Source organism: Magallana gigas, chromosome 8 (genome assembly GCF_963853765.1).
Source record: "Magallana gigas chromosome 8, xbMagGiga1.1, whole genome shotgun sequence".
In the NCBI taxonomy this organism is placed as follows: Eukaryota; Metazoa; Mollusca; class Bivalvia; order Ostreida; family Ostreidae; genus Magallana; species Magallana gigas.
Genome location: NC_088860.1, coordinates 9,092,257 through 9,113,304, shown reverse-complemented (window position 1 = coordinate 9,113,304; position 21,048 = coordinate 9,092,257). Strand labels below are relative to the sequence as shown.

The 21,048-nt window shown below is 32.2% G+C and overlaps 2 protein-coding genes and 1 long non-coding RNA gene across 5 annotated transcripts in view; 1 reads left to right on the top strand and 2 right to left on the bottom strand.

The window, feature by feature from the left end:
- LOC105328619 (A disintegrin and metalloproteinase with thrombospondin motifs 15-like) overlaps positions 1-20,139 on the bottom strand; it is a 141,526-nt gene extending 121,387 nt beyond the window's left edge. For all 3 annotated transcript variants that reach the window (XM_066070243.1, XM_066070240.1, XM_066070242.1), the window contains exons 1-5: positions 19,545-20,139; positions 19,340-19,406; positions 19,140-19,243; positions 18,847-18,969; positions 18,630-18,743 (exon numbers count right to left, since the gene is read on the bottom strand). In XM_066070243.1, coding sequence (XP_065926315.1) covers positions 18,630-18,736 — 107 coding nt within the window. In that variant the 5' untranslated portion in view covers positions 18,737-18,743; positions 18,847-18,969; positions 19,140-19,243; positions 19,340-19,406; positions 19,545-20,139. The remainder of the gene's footprint in view (positions 1-18,629; positions 18,744-18,846; positions 18,970-19,139; positions 19,244-19,339; positions 19,407-19,544) is intronic.
- On the top strand, positions 9,227-13,257 carry LOC105335169 (uncharacterized). The gene is made up of 3 exons (XR_004603069.2): positions 9,227-10,250; positions 11,899-11,938; positions 13,086-13,257. It is a non-coding gene; the product is annotated as an uncharacterized lncRNA (long non-coding RNA).
- LOC105340226 (A disintegrin and metalloproteinase with thrombospondin motifs 1-like) lies at positions 15,919-17,340 on the bottom strand. Its single transcript, XM_066068854.1, has 5 exons — positions 17,266-17,340; positions 16,879-16,986; positions 16,497-16,654; positions 16,176-16,245; positions 15,919-16,065 (listed from the first exon to the last, which is right to left on the bottom strand). Exons 2-5 carry the CDS (start codon positions 16,930-16,932, stop codon positions 15,919-15,921), a joined length of 429 nt encoding a protein of 142 aa, XP_065924926.1. The 5' UTR covers positions 16,933-16,986; positions 17,266-17,340.
- Positions 20,140-21,048: the final 909 nt, after the last annotated feature.

The following is a 21,048-nucleotide window of genomic DNA, read 5'->3' as shown; positions in this document are numbered from 1 at the left end:
CAAATTAATTTCAAGGGCCAATGTGGTGGAGAAGCAGCTCTTGTAGAATTTGGAGACTTGTAGACGAATTGAGTTGAATTGCTGTAAGAGATAGACTCATGCTTATAAGACACTTTATTTATATTAAAATCTACCTATAAATGGAAAACTTTTGAATTAAGAAGTCCCACTTATTGTACATGTATTGTGGGACAAATGATATGGAATGAAACTTATAACTATTGCTGCTCGACATCAAACAATAATAAGTGACCAGATTTTTTAAAATTTTCTTTGTACATAATTTACAATGCACACATATATTTACACGCATTATACAAATTGCGTATTTTTACACTAATTTTTAGATCAGACTTGTTTAAAATTATATCGCAGTTCTCCCTTGGTTATTGTTGTTGTTACCATTCGAAAACATCAATCGCCATCATAGAACATGTAATAAAAAACAATCAGGTTTGTAAGCTTCTGAATGATGGTAAACAAATTATAACTGAGTTTTGTTATGTTTTGTTTAAGAATCTATGTTTCTATTTTGAGTATTGATCATATAATAAACAATTTACTTTCAGGAATAATAAAACCAAAATATCTTAAGGAATTAAAGCATATACATGAATGCTTATATTTGGAGAGGTAAAATTTATATTTCATTTTACTGTATCGTAATCAGAAAATCTTATATATTTTTAATGCTCGCATAGTCTGTAATAAAAATTTAGAAAGAAGTTGAAAATTGTGATTAAATTATCACAAAGTCACCGTTTTTTAGTTTATCAAACAAATTCAATGAAAGGCATTTTGCTATGAAGTTTGATATCTAGAATATTTATTTATTTAATAACATGTGCAACAAAAATGTAATCGCAATCAAATAAATAACTTAACTAAGAAATAAACATAGCCAGATCGTTAAAACTGATTTCTTTGCAATAAAACGTATACGATAAAATGAAGGTTAATAATAAATCAAAAGAAAAAAATATAAGATGATACTAAAGTAATAAACAGCAATGTTAAAAAGTTCACCGGTATATGAACTTTGTTTGCCATGTAATCAATCTGACTACAATCAGATCTTCGATCCTCTTTGTCACGTTATTAAATCATGTGAAGCTCAGAAGGCTTCTTAGAATAGTTAATCAAGTACAATGTACCAACTAAACTCATATCCCGGTGAACATATCAACATTGATCTGTGTTACTCATGCGTTTACGATAATACAAATTACGTTTAAGCAAAGACAAATTTAAGGTAACTCCGTACATATAAAATCATGGGTTCAAAGTTAAAAACCTAACTTTTTTTTAACTTATTGGACTTGAACTTCATCAAAAATTAAATAAAATATATATGTATCCATACTATTTAAGATGTAAGGTAATAAAAACCAAAGGCTGATATTATCATCTGAAAATCACACTTTTTTGGTTTAAAAATTATATATAGGTGGTTGGATACTTGTTTGTCTATTTAAATTTTATTGCTTACTATGCCAGAAAACTAAAATTAATTTAAAAAAAAAGAAAAAATTGTTTACATTAGAAAAATTATAGCATTTAGATATATTACTTAGAGAAAAGTAGAAAAGAGTTATTTCCCTTTGTCATTATTGAATTATGTCGAATATAAGGATGAAAACCGCTTATTAAATATCTCCAAGTAAACAATAATTTGAGTTTTTGATGTGCACCTATGATAACATAGAAATTACAAATCTACTTGCAAGAATTTCAATGAATTCATGGTTTATGTAAAATGTATGACGTCACAGGAGGGTGGATTTACTTTAAAAAAAAATAAACTGATATAAGTGTGTTTATAGTACAAATAATGCAACCGTAACAATAAGCGCGTGTGCCGTGTGGTATCAGTGTGACGTCTGAAAAATTGAACGTTTTAGCTTATTTACATATTTACAATTTACAAAATTCATAACCTGAAGTCAAAAGTTGTTTTCAAAACACAAAATAACAATTTTATTATCAAAACTTAATGTTGACATTAATGTTTTGTTTATTTGAGGAAGATATGCTATGATAAAGGTAGAAAAAAAAAATGAAACAGAGGAAATTCGGACTAATTTTTTCATTTTTTTTTTCTTATTTCTCTTTAAAACTTTCTGTAGCAATGTAATTGCAAAAGTGGGTAAAAAATATGGGTAGAATTTTGAAAATTGATAGAGGAAATTCGGAATAAATTAAATTTAAAATATAGTCTTAAAATTATTCTTTAAAATATGAAACTAGTAATTTAAAAGCTTTTCGTATTTAATCATTTTCCAACCAACAAATTGTTTTAACAATTAACAAACAATTTTTACAATTTTTTCAATAAACATTCAATAAGCATTTAAAGGCCACTAGCATAAAAAGTGGGTCATTGACCTAGTTACATGAAAATGAAAAACAGCACCGCAGTAGTAGGGCTACAGTGTATAATAAGTAGTTTTTCGTTCCTATGAGTGGATTTTTTTTCGCCCCTGAGTAAACGTAATCCTTAATCTAAACAATGAAAGGTATATTTTTTGATAATGAAAAAAATAAGAACTCACATTTATTATTATATTACTTTGATCTTTAATCTATTTTTTCTTTATATATATTTTATGTACATAAATTTGTTAAAAAGGGTACATGTACATGTGCTATATTCATTTAACAGTGCACATTGATCACTTGATCAAAATAAAACGAACCAGAAAGTGTTGAAGCGGTAACAATCAATTCATCAATAAACAGATAATTTCAGCATCGTATATGTAGTATTATTCATTATGTGTTCGAACTTTTCATCCTTAAAAACATTTGCCTTTTGATGCATTTACAGTTAGTTTTTTTTTGTTTAAAAGTGAGGTTTGTGGTTACAGGGAGATAACTCAAAATATCACTTTGACTTATCACCATCTAAATTTTTCTTTTAAATTTGACGTCAATATTTTTGCGAGGTCAAATATATGTAACTTAATTGACTTAAGTTATTTATTTCGCAGGATTTTGTAGTTTACTGTGAAAAAGTAACAGACCACAATATTTTAACAGTTTCAACAAAACCGAAGTCCGCAAAATAGAGTTTTAAATGAGATTTAAGATTAACAGGATTGCACATATATGAGTTTCATTTTGTTGATGGACTTGGTATGAACTTTTGGGGAATATACAACCTCAAACCTGCCACATAATTATATAATGCTCATATTTTTCCGAAATTGATTACATTTAATCAAAATAACATTTTGAAATAACCAACTTTTACAGTCATGAAACGGACTGGAAAAATCGATTGAAAGACCTTCGCAATAGTGAATAAACTAATTTATTCATAATCAATTTCCGTATGAATGGGCTATAGCTTATGTAAAGCTTATTTAGTTTGCTTGACGTACGACCATCACCTCCATATTTCGATACAAAATAAATAAATAAATGATATATGTTGCGCTTTGCCACCAGCGTGACTTTAATTGTTACATAACATTGTCTCACATTACGTAAACTTGTATAAAATAATAGCGTAATACTACTATTGAAATTTAATTGAATTATGTCACAATTATACATTTGAGATCAGTAGGATGTAATTATAATAAATTTCCAAATAATAATAAGGATTTATTTACAAATATGAATTTTATAAAATGGCTGTAAAGAGAAACTTATATTTAAAATTGGTTAAGTAATATCGTCAAACAAATTCCTTGTGGTCTGAAGACGCGCTAATATACCAACAAAATGTATATACATGTATACAACACAAGGAAAAAAGGAAAAATAAAACAAAATAATATAAAATAATATACTATTGAAATAAAATAAAACGGTCCGAAGAAACAGAATCGGTCAGCACACGTATTACCCGGGCGCATCCTGAAACGAAATGAATCAGGGCGTCTTTCTAATTAAAGAGAGTCGCTAGAATTCCCGCTAGAATACACATTGAAAAGTGCGATAACTCGTAAGCCGCAAAATTATAAAATCAATTTATATAAAACATTAAGGGTAAACTTAAAATTTCTTTATCCATAATTGATTTCCGTATGAAGAGGCTATAACATATATGTATTTTGCTTCACGTACGACTATCACCTTCATCTTTAGATACATAATAAATAAACAAAACAAGGCATGGTATATGTTGCTCTTTGCCACAAGCGTGACTTTAAGAGAGTTTGCGACCATATTGTACATTTGAGGATAAGAATGTAAATCTTTCTTGAAATGGCTTTTTCTGTCCGATACTGGCCAAAATGTTGCCAAAAGATAAAAATGCAATATGTACATGTACGAAGTCCAACATGTCATTTTGTTTGAAAAGTATGCATACAAGAACAAAACAATGCCTTTTTAACCACTCAACACAGCTGTCGGACTGCGCAGGTACAAACGTATTTCGAAGATTTAAAAATCTGAAAATATATGATAGGGGTTCATTGGTGTTCTCTCTACAACTATTTGTTGAGAAAAACGTCTAAGCTTGCTTAAGAAAGTTGTAGCTTTATCTCAAAATGAGGTACCCTATTCTTGATATGGGCCTTAAAAACCACGCGATATATTTGTATGTGTCTATCGATGTAATTGCAGATATATTTTAATTAAAATATGATTAAAAATTTTCAATTTAAGACAATCCCTTTTTGAACCCTTATCCCACTTCTAAATAGAATATATGTTATTTGATACTGATAGAACTAAAACATCCCCATAAAATAAAAATGGGACAGATATAGAGATGTATATCAAATTCCAAACGGGTTGTTTTGAATTGACATTTATATTGTTCTATGAAAATATAACGTCAATGTGTATCCAGAGACACATGAGTTCTACGTACATGTATAGACTGTATTGTTTTTTTTTTGTTTTTTTTTTTTTGTTCTAAAAAAGATCCCCTGCCGACTTATAAAAATAGAGTAGCCTCTTTTGCGGCAAAGTTACAACTTTAATGAGCAAAATCCAAAATATTTTTCAACAAATGGTTGTAGAGAGTACACCAATTTTTAGATCTTCAAAAAAAAAGTATGTACCTGCGCAGTTCAACAGCTGTTCTGAGTGATTAAAAAGGCATTGTCATGTCCTTGTATGCAAACTTTTATGACTTCATATTTATAACTTTTAAATCTGTTGGCATTATTTTTGGCCATTTTTGGGCAGAAGTTAACAGTGCAAGTAATGTTTACTTTCCCATCCTCAAATGTACAAGATACCCACACATCCCCCTTAATTGTTACATTACATTGTAACACATTATATAAAATAATTTTACGTATTACTATTATTGAAATTTAATTGAGTTATGTCACAAGTATGCATTTGATATTAATATGATGTAATTAGGATACATTTTCAAATAGTTATTATTAATGATATACAAATGTGAATTTTAATAATTGGCTGTACTGAGAAACTAGTCAAAAATTGATTACGTAATATTGTCAAACAAATTCCTTGTGGTCTTTCCTTTAACGTAATAATCAAGTTTAGGCCCGAAAGAAAAAAAAGAAGAAAAGAAATACTGGTGGAAAAGAGCAAACTCATATCTAATGGGATAACATATATGCGTGAATGTATGCTAATGAAGTTGACGCAGTCAAAGTGGAATCCAGGGGTTTGTTCACAGTCGGGGTCAATTTGAATATGGCGGAATACTGGGAATCTTGACTGGTTGTTTTTCAGCCCAAGATGCTAGTTGTTGGAATTGATGTACCTTGGAACGAGAAATCAAATGTTATAGTAAATTTTCTTTTGATGTCAAATGCTTTGTATTAAAATAAATATAAAACTCGAGACAACTAGCAACGAGCTGGCGAACAAGAGCAAATCAAGAAAAAATCCTTAAAGGGTACCTGCAGCCCAGCCGATGTGAAACATATGTTAAAGAGTTTATTTACCAAAATTTAATGCAAAAAACCGCATCGAAATCGGTGCAAAAATAACGGAGTTACGCCTCTTCAAAGTGGCTATTTTTACTTGCTTTGGGAAATCTAATCAAGAGAAAACAGAATTAGGCGATAACGAGGCTTCAGCGGAAGTGACGTCACGGGGTCAACAGGAGGGAAATTTCCTTACAAAGCTATACAAATTAAATTCGATTTTTCAGGCAAAATGATTGATATAGGTCTGATGTTTTGACGTATCTTGTTAATTTAAGTATTGTAGATCTAGAAATTTGTATCCGTTATTATTTTATTACAATCAGATTTCTTTTTAAAGGATGTTAAAATTTGTTATTCTCGTCGCCTTTTTACCGATGAATACGATATCTTAAAACGCTTACATGGGCAAATTTATGTTCATTATTCATTTTATTGATCACATAATATCCTTTCACACACGAGTGATCCGAGATAATGACACAGGTAAACAGGTAAACTAACGAAGCCACTGCTCCAGACACACGTGTATCTGGGGTATGTATACACAAGGTAAACGAGTCTGGTGAACAAAGAGAGGGTTTCACACCTCTAGACTGGTAAATTGATTTGTGTATAATTAGCTTCTCAATTGTTAAAGATAAGAACAGAAAAATAAATTAGACTGTGTAAAATCAAGCATTCGTCAGCTAGAACATGTGTATAGTCCGTCAATCAGTGAATAAAGAATCATGCATGATACTATTAAATAGTAAAACTAATGTTCGAAGAAAATGCCTTATTGTTACTTATCTTATCACTTAAATAATGACAAAAATTTACAATTCTGCAATTGAAGCCTTTTTTATGTGATCAAGTAATTATTTTGGATTTATAATTTCTTATTTAATAAAGTGCAACTTTCTTTCGAGCGCTATGGTCAGCAATTAAACGCTTTATAACTCCGTATAGCTTAAATTGTAATACTGACAACGAATCATTATGAAATCTAAATAAACTGGAACATTTTGACAAAGGATGTAAATAAATGTAAAATTAAATTCCATTATCGTATTTTTAAAAGAATACGAGACAGACATAATCATGCATGCAGCCATCTTGGACTTTCGCCTTGATCCGTTTATAATCCCGTGTTTGTTTGTTAAAGAATGCATACAATTTTGATTGTTATTGGTCCGATATCAATATTATTGAATAATCGGGCGACATCATTTGTAATGTTATGCCTTATACGAGGAATAGACCCCGAGTTACCTTTTACGAAATATCATTCTGTATTATCAATATTATTAATCAGTTAATAATGTCACTGAGAAATCATTCGAAAGAATGACAATATTAACAAAATATGTTTCTTATAACAATAATGCTTTGATTAATTGTCATTTTGCTACATATGGTGTGCATTTATATGTAAAATGTGTTACACATTTGACGAAATTCATGAATCAAACAATTGTCCGAATTCGGCATTTTTGTTCGATAAACTACGGGTTAAACTCAAACGACAGTATGATTAGTCATCCAGGGTTGATAAGGAAATAAAATAACAGAAAAAATTGTTCATATATCGATAAAACAATGCAAGAAAACGAACGGTTTTCATACGATAGTCCTGTTTCTTATACAGCGGCGTTGACCCCGTGACGTCACAGTTCATCTCGCGCCAAATCGGCTTGATTCAAAACTCGTTCAGGTGTGAAATCGGGTTTTCCCCAAATATCTCGAAAACTACTTATGCGATCGCTGTAAAATTTTCAGGATGATGTTTTTACACATAGATCTCCATTATATAAAAAATTGACCGGCACTGCAGGTACCCTTTAAACGTTTGTTTATAACATACACTAATGCCTGATTATCATTGTTAACTAAAATACATTTTTTACTCAGCAGTTTTTCCAATACTAATATTGCAACAACTATTGGATAAAGTTTTAAGACTGCAATATTGTTCTTTGGCAATTAGTATCCCAGTTTCAATAAAACCGCTGATCAATTTCAATTTCAGCTCCTGCGAACTTGACCACTTATCTGGGAGGAAAAAAGAGGATACATAAAAACATTTTCCCTCATTGAGCCTTCAGGCTTTACTCTGGTTTAAATGGAATATCTTGTGACACTAGTCCACGTGTATCTTGTTCAAAGAAATCAAAATAAAAGCTATTTATATCACTATTGAATACTGTTCACCCAGCGTATATATGGCCTTACCTGGTCACACTTCGAGTCTTTCGTGTAAAAGGCAAAGTGTACGTGGGTCATTCACGCAGTGTATGACATAATTCTTTACTGCGCTGCAGTACCGTTTCTTATACTGAGAGTTGGAGAAAATTCGGATGTTCGTGAAAACTCCCTTTCATTCATGGTAGAATGCGAAATTTATCTCACTCCAGCTCTGAAAATGAAAATGTCGATAAGAACATTGTTCAGTTATATGCGTCGGATTCGGAGGTTGAAACTAACATACAAAATGAAAATGCCGACCAACCAAACACAAGAAGCGTGGCTTCTACTTCAACAACCGGGAAGGGTAAAGGAATACGTTCAAACAAAAGAGGAAAGGCCCCAGCAATAAAGGTTAACAATAAAAGAAAAAACGAAGAAAAAAATGAATTAAAAAAAAACCAAGACATTAATCCTTCCCAATTATTTTCGTTACTGAATGAATTTCTTAAGAGAACAGACACCCCTGCGAATGTTATTGTCATTTAAATTTTAGACCACGTGGTTTTATTTGACCCTTTGAGTTCTGCAGTATAAATCGTGCCTCGTGTTTATAGTCTATTTTATAGAATCTTGGTACTTGTTGTCAAATATAAATTCTAGACGTATATTGATTTTAAACTTTTTCTTCATTAATTGGTGAATAAAATATGTTATAGAAATAAATGTGACAATACAAAAAAAATTGTGTTTTTTTCTGCTGTTGTAACAATTAACATGCGTAGTAGAGATCCCCCTTAGGAATTTATTTTCGATCTGCGCCTGACCTAGTAATAACATCAAAAGTGAAAGAGACTATACTATTTTATGCAGAATGTTCCTTGAAAATGGCTTGATATACTAAGTTTTTATGCAAAACATCCTCGCATTATTTTAAAAAAAAACATGGTATTGCACACCACAAGCTTCAAACATGGCTATGATTTTATTTATCAACCCAATGATTATATTTTCAACCACTCTACACGTGGTTGAACACGAACGATAACTCTGTTCTGAATATCATCGTTTAATTTCAATAACCGCTAGATGGTGAAATAAGACACATCTTAAAAGATGTTGATGTTTTAACATAAATCGAAGTAGGATATGATGTGAAAATTGACCAGTACTTACGTGTTTTGAGAATATTATTCGAACACTTATACTTCCGCTCGAAATTTCACAGGAACTGAACGAATCTCGGTGAAGTCTCGTGAACTTTCATTCGAGCACCTCTGGATTTATTACATTCTTAGCAACGATAAAAAAAACATTCCGAACACATTCGCAGGGATGACAGAACACGTCGATAATAACAACAATCCATGCACTTCCTGGACTACCGGCGAGAACCCAGAACAGGTGATAGAATGTTTTCCGGAATCGGATTTCGATCATGTTCAAAATGAGGAAACATATATGTTCTCTTTTGATAATGACCCAGAGGTGGTCTTTGATGATGATAATTCTGGAATTTCAATGCCAAAGATATTTGAGGATGAAACAAAATTTTCAGAGTCGATTTCGGAATATATGCCTAAGTTTATTAAAATGGGTTGTGCCCAAAAGGCTAATGTTTCAAAATATTTAGATGAAGTCAAAATTCCAGAAAACTATAAAAATCTTGTGCCACCATTTATACATTCTGAAATCTGGAATAATCTTTTTCCTAATGTTCAACAAAGAGACAAAACATTGCAAGATGCGCAAAGAATTCTTGGTCTATCTATAGTTTCCATGATTTCACTTGCTGAAATGTTCAAGACAAATAAATTTGAAATGAAAAAGCCAAAAAATGTGTTTCGGATGCAATTACTCTGGCGTGCAATGCGATGTACGAGTCGAGTGTAAGACGCCACTTTATTCTCAGACCATTTGTACATAATTGTGTGATGTAACAACTCCAATTGAAGAGAAAACGCTTTTCCCCTCTGACATTACAAAACGTATGAAAGAAATGTCTGATGCGTCAGGGATAAATAAGTAATTAACGCCTGGTTTTCCTCGCAATATCCAATCAAAAAACTTCAGGGAGAAAATGAACTTCCGAGGAAGGACAAGTCAGTTCGATCCATACTCTCGAAGAGGCGACAGTTCAAGCCGGTCAAGAGGCTCGGGTTACAACCGAGGACAAGGCAGAGTAGGGTACAGCAGATACCAGCAGAATTATTAGATGTGAGTAACTTAAATTTTATTGCTGGGGATTTAGCAAACAATATATAGAATGGGAGAGGATAACTTCAGATTCATGGATCCTTAATACAATTTTAGGTTACAAAATTGAGTTTGATGAAATTCCTTTTCAAAACAAAATTCCTGTTCCTATTAAATTTAATGAAAAACAAACGGATATAATAGATCAACAGGTTATAGATCTCCTGCATAAAAATGCAATCAGTGTAAGCAACGTTGAAGCAAATCAATTTATTTCTAATATTTTTATAGTGGAAAACAAAAATGGCAAATTAAGACCGGTGATAAATTTGATGAAATTGAATGAATTTATTACTTATCACGATTTTAAGATGGAAATTTTAGACGTGGTTTTATCTTCTATAAAAAGAAACTTATTTTTTGTCAGTATTGATTTGAAGGATGCTTATTTGTCAATACCCATTTATAAAAATGACAGAAAGTATTTGAATTTTTTTGGAAAGGAGTCCTTTATCAATACAATGCACTAATTTTTGTTTGGCATCAGCTCCGAGAGTTTTTACGAAATTAATAAAAACCATTTTTGCTTTTCTACGACAGCAGGGAATATCTTCATTTTATTATATTGATGACTCATTAATTCAGGCTAATAATTTTGCTAAATGTGATGCAACATTTTTAGTTAATTTGTTAGAAAACTTGGGATTTGTTGTAAACAGAGACAAATCGGTTTTAATACCATCTCAAGAAATACATCATTTGGGTCATATTATAGACTCTATCAAATTCAAGGTATATCTACCAGATGAAAAAGTTTAAAAAATGATTTCTTATTGTAACTTACTTTCAACCAAAAAAGTTTGTTTTATTAGGGAGGTTGCAAGATTAATAGGATTATTTACTTCCTCCCTTCATGCCATAAATCTAGGAGCTTTATTTTTTAGATAATTAGACAGAGATAAAGTTCAAGTTTTAGCTAAAGAAAATAACAATTATGATGCACAAATGTTGTTAAGTGATATGTTTATTACGAAATAGTTTCGTGGAAAGAACATATAACACTTAGGAATGGGAAATGGATACGGGAACCAAAAGTAAATATTTATTTGGAAACAGATGCTTAAAAAGCTGGATTGGGTGCAAATCTAAATGGTAAAATCACTGGTGGCAGATGGTCAAAAACAGAATCAGTTTTGCATATAAATATTTTAGAAATGATGGCTATCAAATTTGCATTCCAGATCAAGTTTATGTCAGAATATGAAAAATATGCACAATTGTATTACATCAGACAATAGCGCTGCTATCTCATACATTAATAATCAAGGTGGATCTGTATTTTCAATATTTGCAGAGGCTAAAAATATTTGGCTTTGGTGTGATAAAAAGAATATACTAATTTCTGCTGTTCATATTGCGGGAAAAAACAATGTTACTGCTGATTACATGTCTAGATCCTTCAGTGATTTAACAGAATGGAAATTGAATGAAAAGGTCTTTAATGAATTATGTAGAATATTTTTTATCCGGACATGGATCTCTTTGCATCTAGACTAAATAGACAATTAGAAAATCATATTTCCTGGTTTCCTGATCCTTTTGCTTTTACTTCAGATGTATTTTCTATCAGTTGGTCAGATTTTAAACAACATATTTTTTCTCTTTTCAGTTTGATTGGGAGAGTTTTACAGAAGTTGTAGGACGATCAGGTGAGCAAGGCAATTATAGATGTACCAAAATGGGCAACTCAACCCTGGTATCCAATGCTACTAAACATGTAAATAGGAATTCCAATGCGTCTGCCAGTACTTCCAAATCTACTTCGGTTAGCTTACAACAATCAGTTACATGATACAGAAGAAAGATGTTTCTATTCGCTTGTATGGTATCAGGAGAAATCTCAAAAGCAGAGGTCTTTCAGAAAAATCTATTGAGCTCATTTCGAATTCATGGAGACAAAGTACCAATAAAAAGTACAACTTTATTTGGGCAAAGTGCAATTTTTGGTGTAATGAAAGGGATATCAATCCCATGCAACCAGCTTGTAATCAGTTAATTGATTATTTATTAGAATTGGCCGACAATAATTATTTATACCACACTATTATTGCATACAAAGCTGCAGTAACTCAGACACTTTCAGTCACTGGAAATTTTTCCTTCAATCAAAATCCTTTGCTGATACGATTTATGAAAGGAGTATTTTTGGAAAATAGACCTAAACCAAAGTACACCTCAACATGGGATGTTGGTAAGGTTTTGACATATTTAAAATCTCTTTACCCATTGGAGAATTTAGATTTGAAAAGGTTGACTATGAAATTGGCATCACTGATAGCTTTGACTACAGCATAAAGGGTTCAAACATTAATATCATTGAATATCAAAAATATGTCTGTCCATAGTGAATACGTGGTGTTCACCATTTCTGATTTACAGAAAACTTCTAGACCAGGTCATGCTATGAAAAAAGTAAAAATAAATTCTTTCTCTGACAAAAGTTGTTGTGTGTTACACACATTGCGATATTTTTTTTAGAAAAAAACCAAAGGATTTAAGAAAAACGAGCAAATTATTAGTTTCATCTAAAACTTATGATGAAATTTCAACTTGTACAGTTGCTCGATGGCTGAAAGAAAAAAAAAAGCTGGTATTGATTAGAAATTGTTTCGGCTCATTCTTACAGAAGTGCTTCTACCTCGACTGCTTTTGCGAGATGCGTGCAACTTAAAGACATTTTAGAAACTGCAATTTGGGCAAATGCAAAAACAATTTATACATTTTATAGAAGAGATTTGAGCAACACAATTATTCTGATACTATTTTAAGCTCATCTAAGAATTGATTTTCTTATAGAAGTGGTTTGACTTTCATCGATGGACCGATTTATGAGTACCCGGATACAGTCTCAGGAATATTCTTATGATTGCACAGGAGGAACATGGTCACAGTGACATATTTTTGCGTGTTAGTGTTAGTGAACGATGAACTGTATAGATTGAGTTGTTTTCTTGATGACATGGATATATCGGACTTTGGAATAACTATTGCGTATAGTCAACTTGATTAATAAATGTATTTTTCTTTTCAAAATATTATTTTATTTTCTCTTATTATGTTGATGTTTTAAATAAAGCAATATGACTTTATTGCTTTAAAGATTCCATTTAAACCAGAGTAAAGCCTGGATGCTCAATGAGGGAACATGGAACCTTCATCCAAGCATCCTTAAGGATGTGATGGATGAGGGTCATTTTCCGAATTAGCCGTAAGGCTACGAGGGTTTAAATATCCTCCCATTTATTTCTTTTGATGCATTGATGCAGAAACAATTATCCTAAAAATCCCACCACTATACAAATTTAAGAACATGAACCCAATAATATAATTATTAAGTTGGCTCTAAAACAACTCGAAGTGTGGCCAGGTAAGGCCTTATATACCCTGGGTGAACAGTATTCAATAGTGGTATAAATAGCTTTTATTTTGATTTCTTTAAACAAGGTACACGTGGACTAGTGTCACACGATATTCCATTTAAACCCTCATAGCATTACGGCTAATTCGGAAAATGACCCTCATCCATCACATCCTTAAGGATGCTTGGATGAGGGTTCTATTCCCAAACTTTCAAATCCTCTTTGACCTCTTTTGTCATGCTTGTTGTGAAAACAGCTTTTAGTTACTTATACCAATGGTAAGGTCTATTGATCTCCTAAGGAATGCCATGTGTAGCAAAATAACATCACATGCAAAAATGAGCGAACTTATGAGCGACTGTATTTGTTTAAGTGTCAATTGAGCCCTTTTTTGTCCTTGCAAACTTTATTTCATTGACGCACTTTACTATTTTGTTATAAAGCAACTAAGACTCCGTTTTGCACGAATCCAGCTCATAACCTAAATAAGTTATAGTCTGAAGAGAACCACACATTTTCTCCAGGGATATTGGAACGCTTATGTCAACACACGTTGATAAAAATGCCTTAAACTCTCTACCGCATGTAAAGGGACAGATTTGGATAATAACAAAATCGTCAAATACATAAGCAATGCAGTATACACCAGTTTCTTTTGCCCTATCTTCTCTAGCGCCGTCAAAAACGCACAAAAATCATACATGAAGAACTTAGACCTAATTGAAGACATATATCCACATAATACTTTTTCTTTCAATTAAACAAACGCATTTGAATAGAGAATAATTTAAGTTGATTTTCTAAAAAGCAGATTTCATATTCGTTTTGCAACAATAAGCAAAGATTAATGGCATATCCAACCGAAGACTATTGAACAAATGATTCCTCGCGTCGAATGCCATCGGTAACTGAGTTGTTTGTAGGAGAAGATAAATGATGAATCATTCTATATTCATCAACTCCATTTTTTATCTGAAACCTAAAGGGGAACATTGCATATCAGCAAATGGGTAAGAATCGAATGCACCTAACACGCTTTAACTTCTAAAATTTGATCTAACATATAAAGACTCTATATCAGGACAATTACATACAAAAGCTAATGAATGTATCCGCGAAGACTTTTCTCAATTTCTAAAACATTCAATATTAATCCCCAACAAGGGAAAAAAATCTCTCTAATTTTTGACAGAAAAGAAAATGTTTTTAAAAAATGGCGCTGTTTATATGGATGGAGAAGTACGTAAGCATTTGTGTAATTGCATGGGTGATAGTTCCATTACCAACGTGTTGAAAAGCCTATCATTTCTACCATCCTGTTACATTGGATACGGTGATCAATCCCTGAAACTGACAGGATACTTCCTGCCAGGGTAGAGAGGCCTGGGTGATCTTCCAGGTTAAAAGTCATTTAACTGGGGAGACACGTGACGGTACAACCAAGTCAAATACAGCGCCATATAGCTCAGTTGTTATGTTTCAGGGATACGGTTTCGAATCCGGTCTGTCCCTCATTATTTTTCACATTCCATTACATGCCGTAAAAGCGCACGAAGTATTGACAGAACAGAAAAATTCAGCAAGTTGGCGGACAAAAAGTGTAAGAGTAGGTTATCGTCTTAGATAGTTTACTCATTGAAAGAAGATACATGATAAAAATATTCCTTCGATCTTATAACATTACAGCTGTTGACAGGGTTAATGAAATACCTTTGTTCAAAACTACCATACCATCTAAAAAAAATCGATGAAAGGGAATATATCCAAGATATCTTCATTGAACAGGTATCCCTTTTCACTCATAAAATTTCAAAGGAACGAAAACAATTTTCTTACGGAGATTTGTAATGGGAAATGTTTACATCTTTTTTCCGTTCGGAATACACTCGGAATACATCGCGCAATTTTTTAACGTTAACATCGAGGGTTATTAATGGCTGATGCAATGCAATATCTCCGTAGACTTTCAATTTTGGGATGTGTATTGAAACCTGAAGCGGTAGAGGGGGCGTTTTAAAACAGATAATCTGGACATTTTTCATATTAGTGGATGAACGTGGTTTGAGCACAAAGGAATTTACTTTTATTGAAATATCAAGCAAAAAGTGGTGGAAGCAAAAACTCGGGACAGAGTATATACATTACTCATTCTGAATTATTTAATACCGTTTAAAAACATGGAAAAAATTGGAGTTTATACGACATATTTTTATATTACAAAAAGAAATAATGAGTAAATACTAATAAAGCATAATGTTAAGCATGCGTGGTTATTTCTCGCAATCATGACCGTATCTATCACCCGTTGAATTATACTTTGACGAATTCAACAGTTTATTTTCAAGCATAGTTAGACAAGTTTCTGAAGCTCTCTGTTTCATCAGATCTACCTGTTTTGGACTATCATCTGAACACGGCTAGAACAGAAATAATTCAAATCAAAACAGTATTAGTAAATTGTGTCTCTTTGGTTTTCTTTATTGTTTTCTCTATGCATTACAGTGGCAGCTGGAAATCTGACACTAACCTCAGAATTACAAATCTTGGCTTCATTTGCATTGCTCTCCCCTCCTTCACAGCCTGGGTGGTTTATTGGGCTGTCAATGTTAGATAATGATGCATTTACATTGGTATAACCGATGTTTTTAGACTATGCAGTTAAATTAAACTTGAAACTTCATGAAGTTGAAAATCTTCTTTACAGTTCATATATATCAAAGTCCAATGCTACGCTTTACTGAATTTAATAAACAGTTGATCTAAAGCTAGTCTGAGGTTTTTATATGTTTTAATACTATTCAGCAAATATTTGATAATAAAGGTGCATACAAATGAGTCAAGATATCACCTTGGATTGTTGCATCTTCGGCGTCTGTATGTTACCCCAACTCCACATGTTCTGGAGAAGGACTGCCACGCCATCCAAGGACCCCACCCTCCTGGTCTGATGATTTTAGGGGTTTGTCTGGCATCCGCAAACGTGGTACAAGTTTGTTTAAAGCAAATCTATGAAAAACCACCGATGTTTAACCAATACATAATTCTAAGCAATGAAATTAAACAATCTCACGAGGTATGAAAGGATGTTCCAAATTTTTTCTTTGAAAATCAAATAAAAAAGAGTAACTGAGATCATCTCCGTCCTAAAAAATATGTTTTCATCTATTAGACGAAAACATAAAATAAATCAAACTATCATTTTTACAAGTGAATGCTCTGACTCAACACACTTTTCCTTCGCCACAGTAGGAGCCGGGTATGTCCTGCCATTCATGATTAAACATCTGGCCGTATAGGGCTCCCTCCGTAAGATTCACACAACTGTAAGCCTCGCAGTGCTACCAAAAATGGACGTATACAAATTCTATGTTTCATATTCTATATGTTTCTTAATTAATCAATCTGCAATTATTAGTAAAGGCGGATGGTCAATGAATTAATCATCAGATCTACCTCTTGAAAAATCTTCTTTTTTTGGCTTTAAAATTAGTGTTTTGCCCTAAATCTGTAGACAATTTAGAGCCTTTTTAAAAAGAAGTGTATAGTGTGAAATTGCCAACGACCGTTTAGTCCTCTTAACTGCGTTAAGGATGAAGAGTTTGTTTGTTAAGACTTACTGAGTAATACTCAAACTTTCTAAAAACGAAAATTGGACCGTATCTATTCTCACAGATGTCATCTAGACTGTATTCCTGACCTAATATTTACAAAAAGTTGATTATTTACATATCAAGTTTTAAATGTTGTTGTAGGTTTCTTGAGAAAATGATAAATAAAATCATATTCGTAATAATACAAAATGTTACTTAAAAAAAATAAACTGATTATTCTGGTATTGATTAGACAGTAGGGAATCATTCTATGAGTATTATGAGGTGATAATTTCGGTCTGAGCTTGATCAAACCAATAAAGCCCGAAGGACTTTATGATAGATCACCTCATAATAGTTAGAGAATGATCCCTTATTACTTATATTAATATAATATTTAGCAGCAACTGTACGATTAAATATAAGAATATTGACATATTAATGTGATGTCTCTTAATTTTGGAAACCCTGTTTGCGTGCCAACGATTCGTCATTTGAATATACTGAACTGTGAATACAAAATCGATTTGTAGTGTTATCACAGACAAAGACACTGAAAAATGTAAATTATGAATGAAACGTTCAGTAATTGTACGATTAAATATTAGATTATTGTTTACGCAAACCCCGAATGCGCCCCAACAGTACGTCTTTGGCAGTTATTGGACTGACAGGTATATAACAAAATTATCACAGACATATACATTGGAAAATGTCAGTATCAGTCATTTGACTTTAGGACCATGATGCTTTATGATATACTAGTTAAGAATAGATAAATTAGTTATTTACCAATCTAAGATGAGCTCAGCTCAGATAAAGCTTCAGCTTCTCTGAACACACATTGTGCTTTCTCAAGTCTGTATCAAAGAAAAATGATTTTCCTCATTTAATAAATATATAATTTTATGTATACACATAAAATATTTTTATTTTATCAGTTATCGAATTGAAGTTTGTGTTCAAAATGGCATGCATTAGACGATGATGCAGGCGCAAAGTGACTTTCAGACAACATGGTAAACGGAAACGTCCATATTGCATACATGTTTAATCAATTAATCAATCACACTATCACACTATCAATCGCGATCAAAAAATGATCAATCAGAGACTTTTTTATGAACCCCTGTATTCCAGCAGTGTGTTAAATTCTTCGTAAGGAATATGAGAGCTGCAGTTGGCGTTTAAAAAATTGACATTATAAATGTAGGGTTACCGTAAAGGATATGTTTAATAAATGTTAGATGAAGGGTTAGGTTCGTTACGTTACATGAATTGAAATAACAATGATATAATTGTTTGTACACACAATATCATAGGATACGCTCGTTTTGTAGTATCATAGCTCTGTTTATATTTACTTTCTATCTATTTCTAGAAATACCCACTGAAGAAAGTTATGAAGATCGTTGACGCTACATGAACTCCATCCTGCGCCGTATCCTCCCATGATACCTACGTCACTTCCGTAACACCTGCCCGCGTTATGGTTCATTCCCAAGCTAATACAAAAATAAATTTTAAAAATTCCAAAAACATCGTCTGCACAAAGTAAAAGTCGCAGTTTAAAGGTTTATTATCATAAAGGGATAAACTAGTTCTTACTTATGTCCAATTTCATGTGTAAGGGCCTTGTAGCCGGTTAAAGCACGTTCAGCGTCGACAGAACATGCATTGGCAGTGCAGGCTCCACCGATATATGCAAATCCACAATAATCTGCGCACACCCTGAACAGTTTCAAAAGTACATCAACTAAACAATGATAAGGCATACGTATATAAATATTGTACACTCGAGACGCTTGTAAAATTCTGCTAATAATAAAAGATATGTTTTCTTCCATAAAACATCTTCTAACGCCTTTCAAAAATGTTGCATGTAGCTATATCGTACTTACGCTGTGTGAGCACATCTGATGTCATATTTGTGAGAAACATTTTTTGTACCCTGACAGAAACTGGAGAGGGTTTCGTGTAGCTTTTTTTACATGTTGTAAAAGCTCTACAATATAATAAGAGATACATGTAAAGAGATACTTAGAAGTTCAAAAGATTACATTCTTACAACTAGTCATTAAAGAAAATATAGAGAACTTACCGGATTAGTCTCCCAAAACTCAAGATTCTTGATCTTTAGTTTGATGTTGTATCCAAGTGTCTCAGATCTAGAAAACACCATTTGCGCCTTATGAACAAACACTATTATGACATAAAAAATATGTTTTGTCTGTCTGTTTGTATGTTTACTTTTGTTTTGACTGTTTGTCAATTAACCTGTCTGACTGAAATTTCATGTATACTACCCCGTTGTACTTTAAAATCATCAGTTCGACCCTAATGGACACGTCCGTAGACTGGAACTGTGCTGTAAAGGAGCTATCTGTGTACACTCCTAGTTCTATTGCCACATCCTTTGTTGTCAACTTTCACTCAGTAGTCCTCAATGGAGGTTCCTCTTCCCCATGTTTTGATGGAAGCATATATGTTATGACAAGACTATGTCAGTATAACATCCCTTTGCTAAATGTTTCCATCCTTATTGCATTTGCAGTTATTATAACAAAACAAAACTAGTTAATTTAGATTCTTTTGATATATAACTTTGTCTTTGGTATGTTAACGTTTTAGTTTGTCATGTCTCTTAAATTTTCCAACTGTTTTCCTGCTCAGAGAAATTGAAATGTTTTGTTTGGGTTTTTTTGTTTGTTTTTTTTTTTTTTTTGCTCCATCGGAACTTCCCTCACGTGTATAACAAATAGATGTAGTGTTGACTAAAACATCCTTTGGCACTTTAACACGAGTTTTATCTGGCAGTTTTTCAAACAGATAATGATAATTGATCTCACCGACTGAATGTGTCCATTTAAGAATTTCGTTAAACATCCAATAGCAATTACAGTAACCCCCCCCCCACCCCCACCCCCCCCCCCCAAAAAAAACCAATATAATAATCAACCTATAAAAATAACTTAACAAACATTTATAATTTAGCATACCAAAGTTTTAAAAAATGAATGGTTGGAATTTTACACCTTTTATTCCCATATAAATTCAATACTGAACTGCTTGTTTATTTTCAAGCTTATCGAAAAAAATATGTACATAATTTTCTACAGTTGAAATATTTTCCACCTTGTTAAAAAATCAACATATTATACAGTTATTTATGGTTTCCCATCAAGTTTGCATCATTGTAGGTGATCTTTGTTTCAATTAAAAACGTTTTAGAGAGACTCGACACACAATATGCCAAAGAAGCAACATAAAACATTCACTGTAACAAGTCAATCAATGCATATAGGTTTAAGCCTTATACTGTGTTCCACACATTTTAGCACCATCTAATGAAATCTGATTGCCAGTTATTACGAATTTCCTTTGTATCCTCGGAATGGACTGATGACTGCAAAGACTCTATGGAGTGGACACTATGTCGTTGAGAGTCCTATCTGGATCACAGATGTATAGAAGTGCTAAGACCAAAACATAACGCTGAATACAAGAGAGACAAATTTTAAATGTGCTATATCAATTTAGATCAAACATATAGGATTTTACTTCATCAGTTATATTTCTAAGTCGTGAAGGAAGGCTCGATGTTTTATTTTGAGAATTACTGTATAACACATAAGAAGTATATGTATATTTTTACCTCATGATATCATTTATCTGGATTGTAGCCTATTACAATTGCCACAAATGTTAAAGTATTCTAGATTTCAAATTCACCCAAGGTTAATAGAGAATACTCTTTTTTTCATGACATTCTAAGTGTACTATGTCATCCAGGTTTGTGTAATTTCTAAT